Source organism: Odontomachus brunneus, unplaced genomic scaffold (genome assembly GCF_010583005.1).
Source record: "Odontomachus brunneus isolate Ranch 3 - 2012 unplaced genomic scaffold, Obru_v1 Obru_scaffold_038, whole genome shotgun sequence".
Lineage (NCBI taxonomy): Eukaryota > Metazoa > Arthropoda > Insecta > Hymenoptera > Formicidae > Odontomachus > Odontomachus brunneus.
Window position 1 is genome coordinate 1793099 of NW_022639488.1, and position 12479 is coordinate 1805577.

General features: G+C 34.0%; 1 protein-coding gene across 7 annotated transcripts; it reads left to right on the plus strand.

Annotated features, from left to right (window-relative positions):
* Window positions 1-990: 990 nt before the first annotated feature.
* LOC116844010 (synaptic functional regulator FMR1) lies at window positions 991-12339 on the plus strand. 7 transcript variants are annotated; one of them, XM_032815051.1, is made up of 16 exons: window positions 991-1043; window positions 1882-2271; window positions 2700-2752; window positions 3322-3472; window positions 4231-4394; window positions 4503-4668; window positions 4858-4928; window positions 6034-6105; window positions 7510-7657; window positions 7818-7955; window positions 8387-8425; window positions 9507-9650; window positions 10009-10219; window positions 10674-10889; window positions 11176-11274; window positions 11446-12339. In XM_032815051.1, exons 2-16 carry the CDS (start codon window positions 2107-2109, stop codon window positions 11628-11630), a joined length of 2022 nt encoding a protein of 673 aa, XP_032670942.1. In that variant the 5' UTR covers window positions 991-1043; window positions 1882-2106; the 3' UTR covers window positions 11631-12339. The 7 variants fall into 7 exon arrangements, with proteins under 7 accessions (XP_032670942.1, XP_032670944.1, XP_032670945.1 ...); XM_032815053.1 differs by lacking the exon at window positions 8387-8425 and having other exon boundaries at window positions 11446-11630; XM_032815054.1 differs by lacking the exon at window positions 6034-6105 and having other exon boundaries at window positions 992-1043.
* The last annotated feature ends 140 nt before the right edge of the window (window positions 12340-12479 follow it).

Below are 12479 nucleotides of genomic sequence, written 5' to 3' on the forward strand. Positions count from 1 at the left end.
AATATAAGATTGGACTATGAATACTGGCCCTAATGTGCGGAATTAGCCGGAAGTCAGTAATTCGCTAGGACCTATTTTCGTGAAAAAGGTAGTAAGTTTTGCTTTCTTACAGCATACTGAAAATTATTTCGGAACGCGAAAACAGTACTGTCAGCACTGTCAACGCAATTCGAAACGCAGCCTATGAGTTAAGCTAGCGGCACACGATGCTTGTTTTCGTGCTGGATGGAAATACTCTATTTTGATTGGTCCGTCTTCAGAAATGCACCAATCAGAACAGAGTATTTCCATCCAGCAAGCAATCTAGCATAAAAACAAGCATCGTGTGCCGCTGACTTTAGAGTGAAATAGTATATATGTCTTTTTCCCTCACAGGATTTAGCATAAACATAGTGGAAGGGTCTCATGTCCAGTCTCTTTTATAGTGTCTCTAGGTTATAAGTAATTCCGTCCGTTATAAGTAATCCCGTGCGGATAGAATGTAAACTTGCGAATCGACTTCGACGGAACGAACGTAAAACAGGTTGAGTCACGAATATTCCGCCCATTCCGCATTGCACATATGTTCCGTTCCATGTGACCGCACCATTAAGGGCGTCTACATTGGAAGTAAGCAGTAAGAAGAAATTGACTAATCATTGTTGATTATTCTTTTCACATTCGACTGTGGTTGGTCAATTTCTTACTCTTACTTCCTACTTCTTACTACTTACTTCCAATGTAAACGTCCCTTTATGGTTCCTGCACACAGAACATGGTAATGCTTGCCGCGCGGTAGAAGTCCGCGTGACAGCCAATCAATATGTTGTTTTCCCATAAGAGCTAGAAGGTTATTACGGAAAGCAGCATATTAATTGGTTGTCGCGCAAACTTCCGCCGCGCGGCAAGCATTACCGCGTCCTGTGTGCAGAAGCCATTAGAGTGTGTGCTGCCCTCTTGACAACTTTGCTCATTCCCCCTCTACGCCTCTATGATCGTCTTTAAAGTCCATATACAGACTTCATTGGATCCTTTATAGGAAAGATTTCGTGAGGTAAGCTAAGGTAAGCTTTTTCTGGTCATTCTTGATTTATACCATTTTATTTTCTGTATTTCAACTATGGATGCTTTCCAGTTGCGTATACTGTTTTACATAAAACCAGTTTATTAATTGCATATTATCTTACAAGATAGTTTAAATAATATGTGACTAATAAACTAGTTTTATGTACGTGTGTGTTAAGATGTATTAAGTAATTGGAAAGCACCCTATATCTGTTTTTTTTTATAATATACATATATTTTTTATTATATACATTTCAACGATATGTGTATATTATATATATTTTAACAATATATATATATATATATATATATATATATATATATATATATATATTTCTAGCGAGAAAGTGAGAAATGTTTATTTTAAAGAAATGAATGTCTACACTTCTTTTCTCGCAGAATCGTCGAAGATACTATCCTGGTAGCACATGTTGGTTTTATATACGTTTTATAAAACGTATGTAACGTATGTAACGTTTTATTATCGTTTGTAAAATATATCAAAAACGTTTCTTAAACGACACGTGTTACTTGGATAATTGGCCATGGAATAGAAAAAAGTTTCACATTCAAAGATATTTTTTAATTTATAATTTTTTTCCACAACAGGGAGACAAATGCTTTCATGAATCCCTTTTTCTAATATGAAAAATCTTGAAAAATAAACGTTTCCACGTGCTTAAAATTAGGAAGTGTTCACTTGCCACGTGTTCTCAGCTAGAGAAAAATATTCATAATCGATTCTACTTTCCTTCTAAATCATTTCACGAATTTATTATTTATTATTTTTTATTATTTTAAATTAATTTATTATTTTTACCATATAATTTTCGAAAGTTAAGTATAGGTTAACGAGGACCTTTAATGAGGAATAACGAGAACAACAACAAAGTGATAGCGGAAACGCGTGAAAGAAGACTGTGCACTTCCGACGCCTCATTGGAGGTAAGATCGTAAGATGCCAACGACGGTAAGAAAGCAGCGCTAGTGTTTTTTCAAGGAAAGACGGTAAGTTCGTCGCATGGTAACACTGTCCGAGTCGTCCAATACTACCGCGGCGTCATGGAAAAGAGTCGTACGATTGGCGAAAGGGAAATTCGCAGCCCCGAACTCGTGCGGATGCCCGCTCTTCAGCATGCCTACCGCAAAGGAGGCGAGCCGTCACACAAAAGCAAGATGGAGGATCTCACAGTCGAAGTATGCGGCGAAAACGGAGCGTATTATAAGGTTCGTTCTGTGAAAAGTATACAAAAAAACGGGCGGAGGACTCGGGAGGCGGATAGCCAGAGCCGCGGGCCGCGACACAGTCGTAATATCGCAGGACTTAGGCCTGTACTTCGTGAATGCACGGCCGTCAAATGTTCGCGAGGTAACGCGGCTTCCTCCGACGCCATGTCTCATTTGACAGGGCGTGATTTTCTCGCGGATCGCGTCGCCGTGCATTCTCACGCGGCGTCCCGTCGATCCCCGGAGGCTCATCCAGCTTGGCGCGGAAACAACACGCGAACTCGTAGCTGCGTGGCCCTCGCGCTCTCTCTCCCCTCCCCCCGTGAAGGAGTCGCGATTTTACGTGCGACTGGCCTGCACGACTCGCTACACTCCTGATTTCTGCGACGAGAAAGCTCACTACATGTCCCGTGTGTCATGTTTTTCAGGCCTTTGTCACCGATGTCTTTGACGACGAAGTTCTGGTAACTTTCGAGAATGAGTAAGTTTCGTCTGCGGGACCGCGTCTCGCAGGAGCTTGTATTCTTTTTTTTCCCCACACACCTCTACACAATGCTCTGTGCCAACAACAGTGCATCGTATCTTTGTGGAAGTTGTTGAATACTTCAGTCCAGTGGCATACCAATGCGATTTATTAGTAATAACTTGTCTGCTTGTTATTAGTTTTAAATTAACATGATAACTTTTTGGACATCTAATCATGGTGTTATCTCGTGTTTCCTGGTACTGCATAGTATACTGTTGAGATATAAAGCTTTCTTGTATTGTACTACTAAAAACGAAAAAGATTTAATTTGTTATTGAAGATTAATATGGAATACAAAATGGGATGAATTCTTGATATATGTCGATATGATGCATACTTTGCAAGCTGTTTATACGTACTATACATTTAAATACTGCTTTATTGTAACAATTTTTAAAAAACTTATTAAAAAAGATTTTGGGCTATCAAAATAATTTCTTTATGGCTTTCACAACATATATGAAACACAAGACATAGAAACGCAACTGTCTGGACAAACTAATCAAATATGTAACACATTCTAGCTGGCAACCTGAAAGCAAGTTCCCGTTTGCTCAAGTACGTCTACCTCCAAAAGATGGTTCCAAAGCAGAGTTTCAGGAGAACCAGGAGATTGAAGTATTCTCTAGATCTAATGAACAAGAAGCATGGGGCTGGTGGAAAGCGATTATCAAGGTATTTGATAATGCATAGAGCAATTTGATAATGAATATTGATAAACATTGGATACAATGCTTGTGAAAATATGAAAAACATGTTAGTTATAATGTTTTAACCCTTTATTAGGCATGTGGTCTACAGGTGTAATTTGAAGACAATAACTTCCTCAGCCTTGGTGTCCAGACAGCTGGACATTTTTTTTAAGTTTATAACCTAACTTTATATATTTCAATTTATTTATATTTTATCCTTATACTTGAAGTGTGTTAAACCATATGCCTAGTATACTAAATTATAGATTAATATGTGGAAAATTTCTTTATCTTAGTTCTCTTATCTTAGTATCTCTTTATCTTTTCTCTTTGAAGTCCAATAGTTGTATTGCAAAACATACAAAATTAAAAATTCTGAAAAAAAATTTTGTTATATCCTAATGATCCCTGAGGTTAACAAAAACTTCATATTTTCATAAAATTTTGAAATAGGATTGAGGAAAATATATAATTTTTTTGTAATTTTAGTAGTCATAATTATGATTATATTTCGCTAGTCATAGATATAGTCATAGTTTTGTATTTTTGAATAAATATAAGTCTTGGTGAGATATATAGATCTGCAATGCACTAGACAAGGTGCCTAAAATGAAATAAAAAACACATGCATCTATTGAAGGGTTAATGATAAAACTCTTATGCTTATTTGTATAAAGACACAATTTAGAATTTTATTACATCCCATTAAATCTTTATTGTTTTAATTTTGTGATTTCTCAGATGAGTAAAGGAGGTTTTCAAGTAGTTGAATATTTGGGATGGGAGTACACGTATACTGAAATTGTAGCTAGCGAGCGACTGAGAGCCAAAAATCCAAATTCCCCTATTGACAAAAACACGTTTCACAAGATCGAAATTGAAGTACCTGAAGAGCTCAGAGAATTGTAAGTAAAATTATAATTGTAAAAGAAAAACATTTGATTGCATTAGTCGACGAGACTCCTGTCTTGTTAAGTTTAAAGAAATAATTGAAATATGTTTGTGTGTTACAGTGCGAAAATGGACAATGCACATAAGGAATTTCAAAAAGCGATAGGGGCGGCAGTGTGCCGATATGTGCCTGAACGAGGAGTACTGCTGGCCATCTCCCGTCATGAAAATATACATCGTCACAGTAGCATGCTCCAAGAAATGCACTTTAGAAACTTATCGCAAAAGGTAAATTTGTTTCTATCAATGTGAAGCAGAATCAGTCGTATCTAACAAGATCCCAAAAAATATTTTTCTTCATCTGGAATTTTTCTCTACTATATTTTTTATCTACTTTTAAAATATCCAAGATAATTTAAGACACGAAACAAAGAGTTTATGTATAATTGTATCTTTTATTTTGCAAATGTTTTACAGGTACTGCTGTTGAAGAGAACAGAAGAAGCAGCACGTCAACTGGAATCTACAAAACTTCAAACAATAGGGGGGTAAGTTATTGACATTTTAAAATTTTGTAAATAACAAAAATCTTGTGAGATTGTTTACCTGCCCTTGTCCATATACTTGTCCTGGTTACCATCCTGTCTGTGGTTTGCATTTACTGGCAGAAAATCAGATCACAAGATTTCTATAATCACACAATTAATTGATATGTCCGCTTTAATATCACGTAACTTCATGAATGTGATTACATAGGCACATCATAAGTAGTGTTTACTGTACATCTTGTTTTTTTATTTCTTTCATATCTATCACGAATATAAGTATAAATATAATATTCGACAAATTTAACACTTCTCTGAGGTCCGCATATAACTGTGTTTATTCAGACTTTTCTTCTGTTACAACAAAACAAGTACAATAATGAATTCTGTGTGCACTATAATTCTTTTATCCTTGCGTTATGGCAGATACCTTCCGCTAAAACAACATTAGATCATAAGCATGATCATATGCATCGCAGACACAATCATTACTAATTTTTTGTTATTAATACATTTATTTTAAGGAGGGAATGCTATTTTAAGTATGCTAATTAAATATTTCATAACTAATGAGTTTTAATCAAATTATATCAAGGTATTTACGAGATTATTTACATAAATATTCTGATCACTCCTTGAATTTATACTGCCTACGAGCTTTTACTAATAATAATAGATGCGCCCATAAATAGAAGAAATTATTTAATATATAAGTATATACAGTACATATAGGTTAGGTCGCTATATTATTTGCATAACTTTGTTTAACATTGACAGGTAAACGTCAGGATTATTGTGTGTTAAGATATAACAAAATATCTTATACATTTTAATAAAGTGTATATATCATTTATATATATGTGTGTATGTATAAAGTTTTATATATATGTTGTAAAATTGAAATTTGTAATTATAATACACAGGTGTAGATAACTTTGAGGGGTTCGATAAATTTTACGTAAACAAATAAACTTAGAAAACATAGTCTATATTCAAGTGTCTGCATGCATTAATCAAGAGCAAACAGACAGAATGGCAGGGACATAGGATAGGGCCATCTTGTAATGAGTTTTCACTGAGTTACACCAGAGTTTCTTTCTCATTTCAGCAAATTTAGATCTTCAAACTTTATATATCAGCGTGTCTCAGACTTTGAGGCAGGAGTGAAAACAAATTCAAGGTGAGATCACAGCAGCGTGGTTTAGAATTAAGTTTAGCTTATTGTATGACCAAAGTACACGATTACATTTTTCAAATGGAAAATAAATCTACACTTTAAACGTGCATGCTTCAGCGTTGTGTAGCATATTCACTAAAATCCATGTGCTTCAAGTACACTGATATATATAAGATAATTATTTATATTTTCCTCCATTTATATTATGTGCTGTGTAGTAAGATCTTATGTGATTGGTGAGGTAGCCAAACAAACGTGTAGCTGTGATCAGTTTTCAATTTCATTTTGTTATTTATACATTAGATAGATTTTTAATCATATAATTTATCTTTTATCAATAAAAAAACGCTGGAACTTGGACTGCCAATGTTTGAGAAACACTGATATATCCTATATCTTGCACATATACTTATGCAAATGGTGGCTCTATCCCATGTATTCTTACTAAAACGTGTATAAAATACACGTATGAAAAAAAGAATACAAAAAAGCACTAATGAAAAATACATACTTTGAAAATATTCATTTTAATCATAGTGAATATTAATATATTCCAAAACTTCGTTCATCATATCTCAAATAATTGATTGCTATTTTTTAGATAACATATTGCTCCTTTAGTTCCTGAATTTTATGCAATATAGATTCATAAAAGAATATAAAATGTTCACTATAATGTTTGCAATATGATGTGTGATCCATTTATCATATTATAAATAAAATATAATTCTAAAACTTTTTGCTATCTCATCTTTCCATAAATTAATTATTGATATGTGTATAACTTACATGAAAAAAAAGTAAGGTATTAAAATACACGGTTTTAATTAATGGATGCATGTGTTGTATATTATTATATATTTGATATTCTTAATTAGAATATCATTTAAGAAATATTTTGATTAGTCTCCCTTTTTTTTTATTCCTGATACATATATCCATATGTTGCATGGTTATTGTTTCATTTTCAGAAATATCACATACAATGCCAAATTGTCATTTTTAAAGACATACCCAGCTTTGATAGAAATTCATTTTTGTATCTGCCAAAATGCAAGCCATTGACAAGGATTATTGTTATACAATGATATATCACATTTTGCTTCTTCACAATATCATTATATTTACAGCATGTTACATCAAATTATACTCTAAAGTGTAAATTATTATAGCCATAATAATAATACATTATATTTAAAAAAAAATACATTATATTTCTCTTTAGTTATAATCAAGAATTAATATAAGGACTAGAGGGCATACAATATGAAAAAAAATCTGTATAAAAATATTGAATATATATAAATGATTTTTGTCAACATTTTGAAAACTGTCTATCCCAAGAGGAATTGTAACAAAATATAAATAAGTTCTATTTTATCCTTTTCTTTTTTTTTTTTTTTATAGATATACTGACGAATTTAACGTTCGAGAGGATCTTATGGGACTAGCTATTGGTGCTCATGGTGCGAACATTCAACAAGCACGAAAAGTTGATGGCATTACAAATATAGAATTAGAAGAAAATTCGTGCACGTTTAAGATATACGGAGAGGTAATAATATTAAAAAAGACCTTATTATTAAAAAAGAAATTGATGTTCTTAATGAAATTATTTTAGCAAAAATTTACCAGCTCTTCTATATTCATGTTTAAAAGATATCTATTATATATTATTAAACTGATATATAGAGTTTACTCTTTCTTAATCACAGACACATGAAGCAGTTAAGAAAGCTCGATCTATGCTGGAATATAGCGAGGAATCTATACAAGTTCCACGGGTTTTGGTAGGGAAAGTAATTGGGAAAAATGGTCGTATTATCCAAGAAATTGTCGACAAAAGTGGTGTTGTAAGTATACTTTTATTATTGCTTAATGATATAATAAGTCTATATTTTTATAATTACTACTTTCAGAATTAATAACTCAGGTAGGGATTCTTGTTCGTTAATCAACATTTGTTTGAAAAATGACTGAAAACACATAAATTAATTTTCATTTTCAGTTGATACAATATAATTTTATTAGAATTATTAGATTTAGTACATAGATTACATATAATACTTTACAGATCCCCTACGTCTACTGATATATGTTTATCTCATGGTATGTAGCAATTGTCCAAAATTCCTAAGTCGCGTTTTCAAGTGTAACAATTATTTGTGCTCGTATCTAAAGACGCTATAATCAAAATTACTATAGCATTCAATTGAAAATGGAAGTTATAATTTATGAGGGGTTAGTTTATATATGATATACGTGCCTTCTTTGTTCTCGGTAGATAACAACTGGCTCGAGTGGGAATGTACATACTGATAGAGTAAGTATATCATTTTCTATTGTTTGTGATTTTATTCCACATCCAGTTCATTCAGTCAATCATTCGTATGTGTCTGGAAGCACTCGCAAATCTTACATGAACCACTCGGGCCAGTTTTTTTGTGTTGCAACAAGTAACTGCCGTTTCTTTATATGATTCGGCCTATATTCACATTTAGCGCTAAATGTGACCGTCTCATTCTGAGTGCTATTCATCTAAAATGTTGCATTCAGTACTATCATAAGCCGGCAATCATGGCCAGGTTTAACGCTAAATTTACTTCGTGAATATGGACCTAGATGTATACGTGCATCATGAGTGATATTTGATGCATAGATCATTCCATGTCCATGCATTTGTTTTTTGTCATCGATTACTTTTTGTAAGACCAATCTTATTTCAAAATATGCCTTCTTGATCTGTTTGATTCATTGACATTTGTTAAGAATTGAGAATACATTACATAGCATTAGCTACCGTTACGAATGAATACAAATTTTTTGTGATAAAAATTTCTTAAGTCTATTTTAAATATGTGTGAAATCACATAAATAAAAGTAAAATTATATAATTAAGTTACATGAACAAATAAAATAAATATTATAAATTCTTTCTTAAATGTTTTGTAACATTAGAATTTGATTGTAAATTGTTACATTTATATAATCGTAAAAGTAATTATTTTCTGTAATGACAAAAGCTTGAGCCTTCCATTCAAGAAAATTTTCTAAATTTGTCTGCCTACTCATCTAAATGAAAGCTGTAATTATACATACACAGTATAATTATTACGTGATTAATATTAATGTATAATCATAATACATATTATCTAGAAATGTTACATGAAGAAGGTAAAGAGATCGAAAAATTGTTTTCCTAAAAGATAGTGTATGTATACTCCATATGATAAAGAACATTTAAGCAAATTTCACAGAGTAATCAACAATCAATGGAAATGACAAACGCCGGTGACTGAAAACCGATGGTATGGATATGAAATACGATTAAATATGTCATTCTGGGTAACTCATATTGTTTTAAAGCGCATCAAAAACGCAATTTTAACAACTACGAATTTCAGGTAAGGGTAAAAATAGAAGGAGACAACGAACCACAACCAACGATTCCACGAGAGGAGGGTCAGGTGCCCTTTGTCTTTGTTGGCACTGTTGAAAGTATCGCCAATGCCAAAGTTTTATTGGAATATCATTTGGCGCACTTAAAGGTATAATTACGCCTCGTATTGACACGTACAGCATTAAGAAAGCTGTGTGTAGCTTAAAATCTACAATACAAATCTACAATACAATACTTGGCAGAGGTGTAATGTGTTAATTAATTTTACACAACCTTTGTAGATTCTTGATTAGATTACTGATTTACATTAATTGTTGACTTGAACATCAATATGCCTACAAATCTGTGTATTGTAAACTCATTCACATGCAATATTACTTCTAGAAATTAATATTTCAGTACGAATTTATCAATATATTGGACGATCGAATATTAAGCTAAAATTAAAAAAAAAATTAAGATAAATCTGAATATCGAAGGATTATATTGTGATTTATCTCCTGCAGGAAGTGGAACAGCTTCGACAAGAAAAATTGGAAATTGACCAGCAATTACGAAGCATGCATGGGTCAACTACAGGACCCATGCCCAATTTTCCTCCTACAAGACGGGGAATGGTTGCAGGACCAGAAGAAGGCGTCAGCGGTCGTGGTGGTCGTGGTGGCCAATCACGAGGACGCGGCTCTCGGGGTAGAGCGCCCACGAGACACAACGCCGGTAATATTGTTGCTAATTATATCCATTATACGTAAAACATTAATGCAGACATGAAACTAAAAGAATAATATAATTTGCTAAAATACTGAAATAAAACTGAGAATTTTTAATGTAATTTTTCCATTAAGGTTTTGCCAAAGTCACAATTTGTCGTTTGTTTTATATATTAGGAGTTTTTTACAAGTATAATACGTTAGACAATGTCGTTAGACAATAATATTGTTGCTAATTATATTACTCTATGTAAGACACTCGTACAAATATATAAAATTTAAAGAAAGAATGATGTTTGATAAAATATTGAAACATTTTCTATAAACGTTTTGTTATGATTTATCGTTTGCCTTATTAATAGCTTACAAGTGTGATACGTTAATCAGTGAACAATATATAGTATAAGTAAGAATATCTTTAACGTTGTATATTTATTAAATGTTTTGCTATTTATTCTTAGGATTACGTAGAGATACAATGGACAGCAGTGAAGATCGCATCCGCGATTTACCACCTAGAGGTGGTCACCAGGGAGGTGCCGGTAATTCAGGGTATATGAGTGGCAGGCAAGGTCGTCCTACAACCCAACGTAGAGATCGTAGAGACGAACGCCGTCGCACTACCGACGATGAAGACACTGTTCTAGACAGTCAAGATGTCTCGAGCATTGATAGAGGTAATAACATTGATCGGTTAATAATGACACGTGTTGATTGTGCAGTCGTAACCGTTTCGTCCTAAAGATGATAACGTAGCGCATTAGAATGCTTTGAAATATTAGCATGAATTGTGAAGCAAACTCTTGTGACCATCTAACACTAATGTCTCGTCGAAATTTGATTCTAATGCATGCTACTAACGTATGCAGTGCAGCTTTCACAAACTGTGATTAAATCTATCACTTAAATATTAGCCTCCGTTACGAGTCCAACAGATGGTCACAATGGTTTGTGTATGTATAGAGTCAGTATCGAGTGTGGAGGGTGGACCTAAAGGAATAAGACGAAGAAGGCTTCGACGTTCCCGACAACGAAGCACAACGCCGACGAGTATTCAGATAGGTAATGTTACGACACAGGTAATTTTCCATTCTTAGGCTTGCGTGATATTTCTTTAGGACGATCGGTTGTTCTCGAGAAGCGAGAATTGTAGTACGAAGTATTTGCTTGTTAGTAGATCGAAGACGCTTGTATGTGCGAAAACATTCAGAGTTAATCTATACATTTGTTTAGGCAGCAATGCCGGACCGTGCGACCAGTCAACAATAAACAGCAAGGAAGGAACACCCGCGAATGACGTCTCTGTGTCTAACAGTTCCCAAGGACCTAAAGGCCAAAGAGAACATCGGTCTCGTCCTCCTCGTATGCAACAGAGCAATAAGCCTAAGGAAGCTCTGGTTAATGGTACCAGTGGCTAAGCAATCGTTGCGGCCAACGATTGCCACTAACGTTACTACTACGTTACACCTAATGAGAGCTATTAACACCCAGCACGTAACATGACGCATACCGACGCAAGGACTACACGATTATGGAACGCGACATGATTAGTCTACGCTCGTTGTTAAGACTGTTTGCTACCGATAAGAATACGACAGTTGTTTAAGAAATCGTCATTCTCCTTAAACACATTTAAGGACACATATTAATATCCATGCATGGTTTAGTTTAATGATGGTAATTACGCTGTCATGTTTGATATATGGATACATTCATTGGGAGAAATAGGAGATAGCATTTGGTAAGAAGGATTCCCTGATTGTGAAACTGTGCCTCATTTTTATACCGAGCTCCTAACTTACGTGGCAGTGCATCGGATGTACCGTGCGCGCAGTACACAGTACATCTTGGTCACTCGTTAACGTTTAACGATCCGATATTAGGCTGGATATTCGCGGCTCGTACGTCAATTAATCGCTCTGAGTAGGTTTCATCTAGATATGTCGCTGAGTACTTACAAATAATTCGATATATATATTTGTAGAAACGCGAATCTCTTAACCCGAAATGTCATCACGAGTCGATTTCCTTCACTCGGTAGTGTTGATTTAACCAATTATTCGACGTACTTTTTCTCTCTCTCATAAGTGCTACATGTTAAATAAAATGCTTTCATTACTTTACTGACTTTGCTACTACTGATGATACTGTCGGAAGTAATCCTGTGAAAACCAAAAACCGATATAGGAACGCGACATAACTACGATGTAACTCGATATGTGGTACGAAGAAAATGGATTTCCGTTGTTAATCATAACAACGGCAGG